Raw genomic sequence first — 14,831 nt, forward strand, 5'->3', positions numbered from 1 at the left:
GAATGTTTACGTTGAAAACACAAGACAAAAGGACCAGTATGAATTTAATAGAAAGGAACTTGGGTAAACAGAAAGCGTTTCCTTTTGTTGTTTTTGTTTTGTCTGGAGAATAAAGAAAGAAAAACATTTTGGAAGTGTCAGGGCATTGTTTATTTTGCCCTCGCGTGTCCCAACAATATGCACAAAATTGAACCTGTAAAATATGACCATAACAACGTGCATTCTGGTTCAGAGACACACATTCAATTTAACCATTGTTTTTCTTTTACTATAGTTGATTACCGTAGTCGTATTATTGTTATCAACAATAAAGAAAAACACACAATGTCATAAGGTGTTAAAAAAAATCTTCAGTGTTTTATTTTAAAATTGTAAATGAACATGTACACGACATACGTAAGCAAAAACCACATGAAACGTTAGTCAGTGATAGGGTTAAAATGCCTTGCATGGATCCATCCTTGTTCTACATTAAGAACCAACCTCTCGGGATTCGAGGTATTCATAAACTCTTACATCAACAGAAATACTCTGGTCTTGACACAATGTGGAAAAGTTCTTACTCTCTAGTGGTGACTGTTTCACTTCTTTCGAGAACATTTTGAAGGATATTATCCACAAATCCCGAGAAATCAAACATCCCTGCCAAACGGGTATTCAGTAAAACAAACATCGCATTTGGAAACAAAGTCAATCAAAACTGAAAATGCATTTCAATCGCGTTTTGTTATCGACACATCCTGTCAGGAAGTTATTTGATATAAGCACCACTGGTTTAGTATGTTGATTATTGTCATCTGTTTAATACTCCAAGACTCAACGAAATATCTACAAGTTTTTCTATCTTGGTCAAATATTTACAAATCTTCAACAATTTAAGTGCATTTATTGCTTCTACTATTTTTTCAGTATTTTAAAAAAGCATTTGTTTGTTGTCTTAAAACATGAACAGTAAGTTATGACTAATGCAAAAGCTGACTTTTAATACTTAAAAAATACTCCAATCAATACAAAAAATTCCCTTCATTAGTTATCACATACACAAATATACAAATCTTGCGTCCTCAAAATCATGGACATCTTTATGTACACAACCTCAGTCTTATAGGAACATCAAATAATGGAATACATGAACATGAATTTTCTCAAGATATGGAATTCTTTATGTGGGATCGTCCTCAGAGAAAAGTAAATCAATCGTGATTTCGACACAATAAAAAAATCCATCAACGAAATTTACAGCCGGTGACCAAATGCTGTTAAAACCACTATAGAAAAGGAACAGTTATTTCCAATTCACAATTACAATTCACCTCTCTGTTATGTTTAAAAAGGCGACTCTGCGGTCAATATGAAGTCATCTTGATCACAGATGCAGTTTGTACAACAACCACCCTCCTGTGAGGCACACCGGTGTCAAACACGCCAGACTTAAGTCACTTCAAGCATTCACCATGGGCTTTATCCATGTAAAATTAACAACAAACAATGAGCATGTAACTAGGTACGCTCATCTGAATACTAGTACTAGGCATACAGTTGTGAAGTTATTTATAAGTGCCTAAAATATTGGCCACAGCACCAAAACGAGTGTGCCAAACAAAAACGAATTTAAACCGTAAACCGTTGGTTCCAAAATGAATTTAGAATGCATTTATAATGCTTGCTGAATGCTGAAATGTTTGCAGGATTGGTATGTTGGTGTAGGAATCCTGAAGTTGTTTGGACTTGGGGTCATCTCACACGAGGCAAAGTACAGGCAAACAGTTCCAGGCAATCTCAAAGAAGAGAAGCCATTCACATGCGAATGTTCTTATAATTTTCTTGGAAATTGTAAGACATTGCTTGAACGAGTTCTCATGTGCTACCGAATAAGTCCTGCAGCATGCACTGCAGTTGGTTGCCTCAAAGTTGCCTCAAAGTTGCCTGCTATAAGTTGCCTCGTCTGACAACTTAAAAAAAAAGGACTCAATCGGCTCTAAGAAATTTACTTCGTGTGAATTTTGATGACGGTGGTCAGTGTAAGTGTCTTCTTTACTGAAGTCTACAAACTATTCAAGGGAGTGGATTTGATTGACAGTCCAGTTGTCAACAGTTTCTTGGTTTTAGAATTGCACCGTTTATATGAAGTGCTCGCTATAGCCTCTTGGTGCAGGGTGGGAACCAGCTGAGGTCATAGACGGCGCTGGTTCCGGCTCACTGAAACTGGTAAGCGGCCGACCATTCCTCTCGTATCCTCCAGAGTAGTTTTTACCCCAGCGTCCGCCACCGAACACCCCGTCGCTGTTTTCACCACTACCTTGTTGGTTACTTCCGTGTACGCTTCCACTGCCATCGCCAGCATCTCGGTCGTAGTATAAACTGTTACTTGGCTTTGAGTTACCAGGATAATGGTCCTCGCCTCCATAGTTCATAGGCCTACTGTTCACTGGGTAGTTACCATTTGCCTGTCCACCACTGATGCTACTTGAATAACTTGGTGCCCAGCCGTTCGGGTGTCCAGCCCCGTAACTTGGTGGGGGTCCAATGTCTGTTCCAGCGACACTCATCGCAGGTTCATCCGTACCGTGCCGGCTTCCCATGCTTGGCGGTACCATAACGTCTGGGGGCGGGTGCAGCGGTCGCTCAGCGTAGTGGGTCTGCAGAGCGCCAACCGGCTCCCTGTCGTAGTTCAGGTTCAAATTGTTCATGGCGTATATCTCGTCACCGCTCAGCGCCTCGTTGTTGTAGGCCGTCATCCGAAGGGTGGACGCTGTGCTGTTAGCACCGACGTGGTTGTTACCACCGCGAACACTGACTGACTTCAAAGATCCTTGTGACCCTCGGAGGACATTGTTTCGGCTACCCCTCAATGAGCTTCGTGCGCGCATGGAGTGACGACCACTTGCCCGTACCGATCCCGTCCGGACGAGGTAGGCACCAGACTTCCTGTTGACGTACCCATCCTTAAAACGATCCCGGAGTTTGGCAAAGTTGGCGGCGTAGTTTATCAGGAAATGCAACTGTAGTGAAAAAGATAATAATTAGCTCATTAAAACCAATTCTGCCTGAACTTTCAGTTTTAAGCCCTTTTCACATAAGAGCAATTAGTAGGGTTCCCTTGCTATATTTTAGCATATCGTTGTAAAATTTTACAAATAAATCTTCATGTGAAAGGACAACAATACTTGGACCGTCAATATTGGAAGGACGTTTTCATATATGTAGTTATCTTTGGTGTCCTTAGACCTGGTGTTGTTATGTAACATGAACTTTATTCATTCAAATTGGTAGAGTTTTCTTTACAATATTCAACCATATCGAATTGATTGTATTTATTGACTTCTTACCATTGATAATGTGACGAGAACCGCTGCAAAGAATGCCAGTGAATACCATAAGAGAACAGGCTGAAAAAGAAATAACAACATTATTTAGTTATTTTTCACTTTAAAACTTCACACAATACATCTTCACCAGGAGTAGTCCAAGGAAGTCCATCACACAAAAAATCCCCCAAAAAGATATATCTTCCACGAGCCTCTGGTCTATATTAAATAAACCCAAATAATTGCCAATATTATGATCAAACGAACTTTATTGTTTTACTTAATACTGTTACACAACTTTCTTCATTAAATATTCAGACAATAAATACATCTTGACCAGGTGTAGTCTAAGGAAGTGCAAATCACAACAAAAACAACAAAATCTTTCACAATCTCTGGTACGTATATAAATAAACCAAACTGAGCTAACTGACAATGATAATTCTCAACTTTCAAACGAATTTATTGTTCTACTTACACTTGTACACCACTTGTCGAGTTCCGTACCGCAGATTTTGTCGCTAAAGTCTGTCTCTAAAGTTCCATCAACCAGAGCTAAAAACACCAATAAGAGATATTCAAATTAGATCATATTGAGGTGTTAATGAAGTCGAGTGTTCTGTTTCCTTATTATACGAAATCGGCTGAAATCATTTTGTTGGTAGCTCGTCTGTTCCAGATGACAACTTGTACTTTCAGTGTATCCGTTATCCAATCCATGGAAAACGCAGACGAGGTCAACCTAGGTCAACATGGAAAAAAATGTAATCCAGAGGGACCTCTCCAGACTGGGGCACTGGGTGGTCTGTGGAGGAGGCAGAAGTGGCAGCTCAAGACCGGTCTATTTGGAAGCTTCTCACCAGTTAGGCAGCCAGTGCAGAAATACATGATGCTAACTGATGATGATGATGATGATGATGATGATGATGATGTCCAATTTCCGGACAAGTGACGTCATACATGCTATATAAAAAGAGTTCAGTTCCATTCATCAAACTTCTGCTTCAACCTCGTTACCATAACCAACATCACCAATGGTCAGGGCCAAAGCTATACCTAAATGGTTTTGAAACCTTTTGTAGATCAACTTTTTGGCCAATACATGAATCTCAACTCACTGTGAATATAACCACCTGTCGAAGTTTCAGGTTATTAGTCGTCAAGCTTTTGACATTAAAAAACGGACAAATCACAGAGCGATGTTTCAGTACTTACAGGTAAATACGTTCTATCTCCGTGGTTTCATATTCTTAAATAATGTTCATGGCATTGTTTTACAAAAATAACAAAAAACGGGAAAACTAAAAAACAAAATGGGAAAATCACAGAGCTACATGTATATTTCAGTACTCGCCGGTAAATACGTTCCATCTCCATGGTTTCATATGCTTATAAATGATTTTCGAGGCACTGTTTTACAAAAAAAATACAGCAACTCAGCAAGTCATATTTTAATGGATTTTTTTACCATCATTATCTTCAAACGGATGCGGATGGTGTAAGTTTAATGTAAATCTGTGGACATTGTGTTTTGTGTCGTGCAAACGGTACCCAACTCTTTAACCCGAATAAATCTGATGGTGGCGTTTTGCATACCACGTTGTTTCAAGAGCCATTAAGAAAGCTTTAGTTTTATACAAGTACTTGGCGTTTTGCTTACCCCATTGTTTGAGCTCAATACATAGCGGATCTTGGTCAACGACTGGTGGGTAGAGCCGTGCTTCGCAGACACCACGTCTCTGGATATAGAAGAACATGACGGGTACCAGCGAAACGAAACTCACTGCTAGCCATATGAGGAACAGTACATACACGATGATCATGAACTGCAAATAAAAAATATAAAAAACACTAACTTAGCTGCTTTAAATAAATTTATCCTTTTCCAGAGAGAACAAAAGTTAGTCCTCGAAGTTGTGATGTTACTGTACTTATGATTGTATTGGTGAAGAAGATAACATTGTGCTAATTTAAACCCATCAATCTTGCCTGATTTTCAGTTGAAACCCTTTTCACCAAAGAGCAATTTAGCAGGAACCCGTTGCTTTATTTGAGCACGGTTGTAAAATGTTCCAAATAGTACTTCGTGTGAAATGACAACAATGTTTGAACTGTCCAAGATCCCTTATGAGTGAAATTTTAAAATAACTTTTTGAAAATACTCTCTTTGGTTTTACTATAGCTCTTGTTGTTATGTAACATAATAATTTTGACGTCTTATATAGCGTGCACGTATCTACCAAACAAGGTACTACTACTCAAAGCGCTGAGTATATACACACTTTCAGAAAGATAGGTTATTGCAGTGATGAATTTTGAGACCCAATTAGTTAGCACCTAATAAGGGTTTACAACGTGCAACATGGACTATATCAGTTAAATTGATAGAGCAATTTTGTAGGTTTTACAGAAACACTTCAGATTTACAATCAAAAATATAGATTTGATTGCAAAATATATTCCGCATAACATTATGGTTGTGTTCCACATGCCTGTTTCGTCCAAGGCACAATCCCATCAGCTCAGCCGAACGTTTGGGTTCAAACACAATTCAAAATGAAGAGTCTTACCAGCCCAGTTTGGCATCTTCCTTTGGCCCTTGTGGTGAATCTTGACATGAACTCTTTCCTCACAGCTCCAGTACCGAGGCACGATATCCCAAATAATGCTATGGCAATCAGAGCCATGATTGGACATTCTACGTAGCAGGCTGTTCTAATAAATCCAATCCTGTAGAAAAGAAACAAGTACCACAAAATAAAACACTTATAGACTACCGGGTAATCTCGGTGCTCCAGAATTGCAAGGGTCGTGGGTTCGAATCACAGGACTCGAGAAAGTACTGAGTATACAGTGCTAACACACATAGGTGTATGGGGGAAATATAAATAATAGTCTTTATCCCCGATGCAAATTTAACATATCTTATATCGTTGCGGTACCCACTGCCAAAACAAAGGATTCGAACTGCCTCTAGAATTGCAAGGGTCGTGGGTTCGAATCCCACCCGAGTAACATGCCTATGATATTTTTTTCACAGGACTCGGGAAAGTACCGACTACGTGTATGCAGTGCTAACACACATCGGTGTATGGGTAACCAAAAAAAATAATAATACTTATAGACTTGGAACACAGTTAAGCAGTAAATATCAATGTTGAAAGTGCCGGAGATTCGAATTTTGGGAGTCTTTCCAAAAGACTTAATAAACAAATTTAGTGAGTTTAATAGTAGCGCAACAAAGTTTCATTTCATTTATTCTGTTTGTGAAGCCATGAGCACTCATGAAAGAAAACCTTAAGCACTGTACAAGACAATCAAATGGACGGAAGACAAGGAGGGAAGATTTTAATGTTGTGAAGTTATTCAAAAAACTATTTAGGGTTTAAAATGTTCACTTGTGAATTCTCCAAGAAGCTGACTCTTGTAACTCTTGTATTACTGTTGCCATTTGGAGTGTTATAGTCAAGAGATCCATCCTTAACCCTTATTGTACAACACATTTTATAGTGAGGAAAACTTAACTGCACATACGAATAGTTTTGCCCTATAACCATAAAACGTGTAATAGATTGGACAGGGGAAATAGCTTTGCAAGAATAATATTGTGCCTTTGATTATCCGAGCAATGGGAGACTTTCTGGGACGATAGAGGGCAGCAGACTTACCGGGTAAATCCATTGTTCTCAGAATTATGCGCATTTTCAGAACTACGTAAACAATGGAAATTTACCCGGTATGTCTGCTGCCACCTAGCGTTGGAAAGTCTCCTATTGACACTCCATATGTGCTATAGTATATGGCTATCGCAAATTTGAATTTAAAAAAACAAATGTAAACATTAAAAAAATGTTTTTAAATGGCTGTCATTTCTTGTCAATACCTTTATGTTTTCAAAGGAAAAATATGGGATGCCCCTTTAGTCCACTATCTTCTTGTTGCTTCATAAACTCTGACGGTGCGCCAGTTCTATGTTTGTCTCTCTAAGGCACAGACCTGTTTGACAATTGTTTCCTAATTTAAAGGTTTTTCGTCTAAGTAAAATCTTACCAATCATTCATTGAACTAGCAATCGGCGTCGGTTGAAAGAGTTCCGATGTGTGTTGCCCAGCGATTACGGCTGCGATGCAGAATAGAACTGCTCCTCCAAGGAAAGCAAACACTGATAAGAGGCTCGGGCACGGGCATCGGATGCAACACGTCCGACAAGGACCGGGAACTGAAAATAAAAATAATTTCTATGAATGCAGGGTGATCAAGGAGTTAAAACTCAATTACGTCTCGAGGAATAGACCTACAAAAAGGGGATCATGAAAACGAACTGGGCTGCAAAATGTATAACATCACGCCGTCAGGTTGGTCAGTTGTTTTGGCCGATTTGACCAAAACATTATAGAGTAAAATTGTAAACAACAACAGCTGTTTTTATACATTCGAGAATAGAAAGATATAGGCCCAAAGCTTTCATTGTGATTGTTAAATGTACATGTACACACACTTTAGCATTTGTAACCAACATCCTCTGTCAAAATTTGTTCGAAGATAAACAATCTATTACATTGGGCATTCTAGTTTTTGGAGCATCTAACCGAAGACAATTAACAGTCCACCACCGTGACAGAGCTGATTATCGACCTAGTAAAGTTAACAAAGTCACAATACACACATGGAAACATTAAATCTGTCTGGTCCCACAGTCTGATCCTACAGTCTGGTCCCTCATAAGAGATGAAAGTGGAGGTTAATATTACCAACGTTTGTACAGGAAACCAGACACAAATTACCACTATGTAAAAACCCAGATGCAGGGCTCATTTTATTTTACTATAATAAAGGCTTTAGACCTATTTGCATATTTTCACAATATGAATGATCTACATGCACATTCTCCAGTTTGCCATCTTGGGAGTCAAAATGTAAACAAGCGTCTCTTATTGTCTGCTCATAAAAAAAACCCATTTATTTATACACAAACACACCAACGCAGTGAGCCAGACTTATGGGAAATTGTAAACATGTGTCAACTGCATTTCTACCAAGTCAAGGGTGATTCCCCCTTGGTTCCACAGGGGAACATTAAGAATGTTCCAGCAGCCCGGAAAGACATTTATACATCCTGGAAGGGTGTAATATCATCCATGTACCAAGCATTCATGTCAGTGGAACTCGTTTTACAGGCGTACACTATACTTGCCCAGTGTCCTCCCATTTATAGGCACTGGACACTGTTGGTAACTACTCAAATAATTGTTAGCATAAAAACTTACTTGGTAACGAGCAATGGAGAGCTGTTGATAGTATAACACATTGAGAGAAACGGCTCCCTCTGAAGTAGCGTGTTTTTTTGAGAAAGCGGTGAATTAGATCTCACTCGCAGGCCTCAAGCCTTTTTATAACATGCATGCATCAAAGCACACAAATATCTTATTATTTTCTTGCAACTTACTTCGATGATCAATTGAGTCAAAATTTGCACAGGTTTGTTATTTTACGCATTTGTTGGGTTGGGATGCACCAAGTTAGAATACTGGTCTTTGACAATTATTACCAAATGTTTATTACACATATAAAGTTTTCGCTCCACAATCAAACCCCTTTGTCAACAAGTTTGTCAATATCAAATGATTTGTTTACAATTTTTGTAACGAAGTGTGTATATTTTTAACCGAAATTATCTGACATACTATTGTGTCAAAAAGACTGAGTATTGCTACCAGCGGGGTTTGACACGCCAGCTGTTCAATTCCTACAACATTTTAACCGCACAGTAAATCAAATTGCGGCTCCCATAGGGATGCCATTATTGCAGGGTGACATCGTGACCCTTTGAAAGAGGTTTGGCTGTGGATTATTAAAAACAAAACTCAGAATCGAACACAGCCTTCCTGTTTGTTGATGATTTGGTTTTCGAAAAACTTCTGAAAATCGGGTATCGTGTGAACTGCTGAATAAATGCCACGAATTATGGACGATTTGGGGAACAATCGTTGGATAGATGAATGACAATGATAGACAGTTTTCTCCCTTGTCCGCTAGTAGCCAAGTGCCAGTGAAAACACAAGAGGACCAGTCACTCTGAGTGTAGTACAGACGAGCTAGTTCTTTGTTTAAACTCATTCCTGAATTGCCACTGAATAAAGTATTGACTTTAGTGAAAATGCTTGAGGAGTCATGAAATGGCGGGCCAAATGTAATCCTGCTGGTTTGTCACTGCAAACCCCAATTGGCACACCGACATGCCTGCGCCTGGAAGATGTAGTTCAATGTGAAGACACTTTTTGACACGATGTAGCCCTATATACAGTGAACGGTTTCCCTTGTACATGTACTAGTATGGCAGAGCAACATGCTGTAAAATGTTTCAATTGCTACTTAAAAAACAAAACAGGGTTTGTCACTCATTCGCATTTAATGTGCACACACTAAGTTCAGTCTAAATGTCTTGCTATGCAAACTTGCAGGACGAAATCTTTCCCTCCGCGGCAATTTTGTCAAGGTCATGACCTGACGAAGGTCATGTCGTGACCTGAAGAGGTCATGGTCTTTTTTGTCCCCGTCTTGGCACAGTGTCTCCTTTATTATGGTACTGTGCAGTCTTAGAATTTACTTCGACCATACTCGAATCATAGTCTTTTTTTCGTTGCTTTAGATGTTCAGCTATTTTTAAAGATTAGTGAATATTTTCTGCCGTTGTAGTAGCAAATTAATTACCACGCAAACTGTCAAATTCCACTGAAAGTCATACCGCAGCCATACAAGGAATTTTACCCCACTCAAGTCATCTCTTTGGTATTTCTTGTTACTTTCAAATGTCTCACTATTTCGAATGATTAGTGAATGTTTTCTGTCACGTACAGTAGTAGAAATTTACGAACATACGGACTGTCGAATTCCAACACGCACTGATTGGAAGTCCCTGAAGGTACAATGGCGCAATAAAAACACTGGCACGTGGTGTTCATGTCGCGAACCACTCTCAGGAAAACACAACACTACTTATGTTGGGATCAACATTGTGATGACAGCCAAGAATTGTACATGTACATGTGTAACTGTTAAACTTGTTTGGACTCAGGGTTAGACCTGCCTTAAAAATGTAACATTTTATACTGTGTGTTGTTGGCAGGATTCGTACAATTTTGTGATTGATGTGCAGTTTGCACTCTTGCTTGAACAATGCAGGAAGGAAATACCAAATTGTAACTTTTACAAAAATCTACATGTAACAGACGGTGGATAGTGTGCAGACAAAAAAAGCTCAATTTGTGTTTTGTTGTTCATAGTACTTTTTTTTATCACGCCTCAAAATAACACGCAGCACCCATCACATCAATTGCCGTGGTGCCCTGTGCGCTTGCTTGTGTCATTTGCAAAGTTCCAAAACAAAATTTAAAATTTTCTCGTATAGAAGTGACCATTATCAGTGTCCCTCAAGAACGAAAGTCAAGGCATGTTAGCCTAATTCACTGTTCATTAAAAATCTTATTTTTAAAGGGAAAAATATGTCATCAAATCATTTTTCACATTGAAAATAATTGATGCAACCAAACAAAGTGACGTCAACATGAATCACCGTTTGGGTTCACCCAAAAAATAACACAGAACATAAAACAAAACTGAGCTGTTCAGGAAAATTTCTACTAGGATGTTTTTCCCAAGGTTAAGTTTACTCTAATCGCCATGGGAGAGTCACACAATTTCACTACGACGTCATGAAAAAGGTCATGGTCGTGAAAAAAAAACCACGAATGACAGTCGACTGGTACCCAGCAGGACGGCAGGCACCATGCAGTTCTATAATCACTGACTGGCTGTTGGGTACCCGTGATGGCCATTGATAGCGTAGAGAGATTTGATTCTAAATGAACCTGACAATTTCATTGAATAAATTCAGAGAAACTTTTCATCCATGTACAACCGTTAAACATGAAGGTAACATGACAGCATGACGTACCAGGATGTAGTATACAAAACAGCAAAACACAGTGTAACATACCATTATTCCTCCATGAACATACATAAACGCACATGTACAATGTATTATGTAGGCCTCCCTACTAATCTATGTAATTGAAAAACAAAATCTAAAAATAATAATAATGTCAATCATGAAAATGACCAACAATGGTCATATAATTTACCCACATTTCAAATAATTGTTTGACATGCTTAACAATAATCTGCAATCAACCATGAAGGTTTTTACCCCTAAAATCAACAAAGATGGCGGGGAGATGACTGTTCTGCCGGCGCATAAACCATTGATGACTGTAGTGTATGACCACATTTGAAATAATAAAGAATATTTTCTGACATTAATGTTAACCGATATAACACCTACCAGAATATGGTTCCTCATAATAGACAGATTCACCAGCGAGACTTCCAGCAATCGACATGACGAAGTAGTTTTGAAAAACAGAAAACTAAACAGGAGAAAAACTAACTGTTTCACTGCATCTGCGAAATGATAAATTCCGTTTATAGAAGATGTGTGCACAACAAAACGCAATGTAGTTTAAGAGGGAGGAGTTCTACTGTTGATACAGATGACTGACATTTTTCAATTCAACCATACTCAATCCCAGAGGATGCTGAACTGGATCTTGGAAAAAATAATGGGTTAATTTGGTGCAGTCAATCACTCCTCTTTCTATATTCCAAGGGTTAATTTGTTGGCAAAGTGCTGGGTGATGATGATGACATGGAATGCACGTTCAGTTGCACGACACGAAACGACTGTACGAACTGTGTATTCTCCCCACGCTGTGAGTACATCACTCACTCGTCGGTATGCTGATGATGATGATGGCGGTTGAGTTGAAGTATCGCAAAATATTTGTGTGAACTCTTCAGGTCGTCGGTTCTGCTACAAAGTACGGGTCGTTATTTGAGCGTGTGAACCACCTGACTCGTCCAGTCAACCCTCAAGGAGATTTCAAGCAATTGTATACGGGACAAAAAGAAACCGTTGGTGCACAGAGTGATATTGGTTTACACTGCCTATAGAATTACAATGCAACGGTTGGAGTCTGTGAATAGGGTTTATGTGACGTCATGTGTTGTTATTGCGAAAGGCAAACAATGCATTGGGTTCTCTACTTGGTCATTGGAGCGGTACGGAATACCTGTTGGGTGAATCAACATGAGGGGAGGGTGAGATGTGAATGTGGAAGTGGAGTTATTTCTGGATGGCTTATTATGGATGAATAATCGGAAAATTATGTTGAGCTGTTGTGTATAATGATGAGTATTTCTGTTTTCAATATTGAGTGTATCTCAATATGGACCTATTGTGTTTGTGTTGGTATAATGGCGGCTGTGATAGCTATGCCAGGTACAACTCGCCAAAAATGTCCACTAAACAACTTTCAATTTTGGATTCCAGAGATATCTTCAATTTGACATTCATGTTTGTTCTTTGTGGTGTTCTAGAAGTCTGGCAACTTTTGTCAGGGGCACAATCATTTGAACTCTCAAATAAATTAAAACTAACATTTTACATAACTGTTGCGAAACAAAATTTCATTTACATAAGTATTTAACTGAATTTTAATTTCAAAGTAACCCAATTCCTGTGAAGAAAGGGTGAAACAGATTTCATTTTACACTATAAGTAGAGTTTGTAACACTAAGAATTTATTCATTAGAATTCGTAAAAACTCAAACTTGTGTGTCAATTAATAAATAAAACAACGTTCTTACAGGCAATTGTTCATCTTCTCTATCACCAATTTCTTGTGAAGAAGATCCTTGCTCTATGAGAAGATCAAAGCATTCGAAAAGTTGAGTCGGTACCATCGGTTCTTCTCAGAACCAGACAATACTCAAAAAGAGATATCACATGGTGTTTACATAAACCTGTCTTATTGGAATATTATCGCCAACTAGCAGTATCAGGTCTTCATAAAAACTCCTGTTCAAGATTTGAAATGCATGAATGGGGGTCGTTTTGAAAGATCATGCTCTGTGTTTGTTTGCAACAACGTTTGAGAAACTCCATTTCACGTGGAAGGTTATCGGTGTGAAAGGAGAAGTGACATCTAACCTGGGTCCTATTTCGCACAAAAATTTGATTAGCATGACATTTCTGCCTAGATAAAAACAGGTTTACCAACCCGATTTCCATTTGTTACACTTTGCTTTGTTACTGGTATTCAGCTTTTGTTTCCTTATATCCCGAAAATCACTTGGAAAGTGGGTTTGTATCCTGTTTTTATCAAGGCAAAAATTCTTTAGCAGCTCTATGGAATGGGGCCCTGGTTTTTGGTCTTAGATATTTTACGAGGATGGCCCCTTTCTTTGTTGGTGTATTTTGTGTGTGTATTTTGAACATCTCGAACAAATAATTAAGTGCTTTCTATGGCCGATCTTTTGCAGTGTTTGGAATTTGTTGAACTTGGTTGCTAATACATTACTGCAATGCATGTTTCACTCCTTCTTGAGACGTCGGTGGTTTGTTTTCCTTGCTACCCTTTTTTCATGTGGGATACAATACACTATGATTCCTTCATTAGCATTTTATATGCTGCTGTTCAACACGAGGGGGCGCTATTCAACACATGTATAGGGTTTTTCCACAGTATAGTCCAATATTTTCACAGTCGTAGTCTTTTTCCATCGGTGCGATCCATAGACTTTGATGATTTTAAGTTTCTAGATTCGCCTCCAGCATCGTGCATGCGTATAGCGTAGGTAAGCAGTAAAGAAACAAGCTTTCAAAAATGTGGTGATACTAGACGAGTATGGTCATTATCAGAACATGGAGGTAGAAATGACAACATCTTCAACCACACCCAATAGACGGGAACAACATTTTCATCTATAGATGGCGTATTTAAGTACCAGAGTATCTCAACAATGCATTTCTAGGTCAGAGGTGGGCAAAGGACAAGAACGGTGAGCGGCCAGTATCCAGGACCCCTCAGCCTGCACAGTGGTTTATTTTCCTTGCTACCCTTTTTCATGTGGGATACAATACACTATGATTCCTTCATTAGCGTTGTATATGCTGCTGTTCAACACGAGGGGGCGCTATTCAACACATGTATAGGGTTTTTCCACAGTATAGTCCAATATATTCACAGTCGCATACCAGAGTATCAATGCATTTCTATATCAAGGTTGATTTGAGCTTGGAGTAAAATATTGACCAGCATTCGAGGCAGCACAAAGTCAGTCGTGTTAGCGCTGACAGGAAAAGGATCATGAGTTAATAATTTGATATAAACAAATTGTTCGTGTTGAGCCACTCCGTACCTTAGGTTTTGATTTGTTTTAATACCTTAATATCAACAACAAAAACATATAAACTAAGTTTCAACAGGAGAAGCCATATTTTCGTATGTATTGTCGACTATCTGTAGCAGTTATGTCTACGCAGGACAAATAATCCGTAAAGTGGAATACCAATCTAAAGAAAAAAAACCGTCTCACGCAGAACGTTTCTCAGATTGGATAGGTCAGAGGTGGGCAAAGGGCAAGAACGGTGAGCGCCCAGTATCCAGGACCCCTCAGCCTGCA

The 14,831-nt window shown here is 38.9% G+C and overlaps 1 protein-coding gene across 1 annotated transcript; it reads right to left on the reverse strand.

The window, feature by feature from the left end:
* Positions 1–330: 330 nt before the first annotated feature.
* LOC117293636 lies at positions 331–12,482 on the reverse strand. The gene is made up of 7 exons (XM_033776018.1): positions 11,650–12,482; positions 7,359–7,527; positions 5,879–6,038; positions 4,969–5,134; positions 3,787–3,863; positions 3,330–3,389; positions 331–3,002 (listed from the first exon to the last, which is right to left on the reverse strand). Exons 1-7 carry the CDS (start codon positions 11,705–11,707, stop codon positions 2,121–2,123), a joined length of 1,572 nt encoding a protein of 523 aa, XP_033631909.1. The 5' UTR covers positions 11,708–12,482; the 3' UTR covers positions 331–2,120.
* Positions 12,483–14,831: the final 2,349 nt, after the last annotated feature.

This window comes from Asterias rubens, chromosome 8 (genome assembly GCF_902459465.1).
Source record: "Asterias rubens chromosome 8, eAstRub1.3, whole genome shotgun sequence".
Classification (NCBI taxonomy): Eukaryota; Metazoa; Echinodermata; class Asteroidea; order Forcipulatida; family Asteriidae; genus Asterias; species Asterias rubens.

Excerpts from the sequence above, each read along its gene's own strand:
- LOC117293636 (XM_033776018.1), bottom strand. The coding sequence starts at position 11,707 with ATGTCGATTGCTGGAAGTCTCGCTGGTGAATCTGTCTATTATGAGGAA. Across the intron at positions 7,528-11,649 it reads TTATGAGGAACCATATTCTG|TTCCCGGTCCTTGTCGGACG; the intron begins GTAGGTGTTATA and ends TTTTATTTTCAG. Across the intron at positions 3,864-4,968 it reads TATTGAGCTCAAACAATGGG|CTCTGGTTGATGGAACTTTA; the intron begins GTAAGCAAAACG and ends TGGTGTTTTTAG.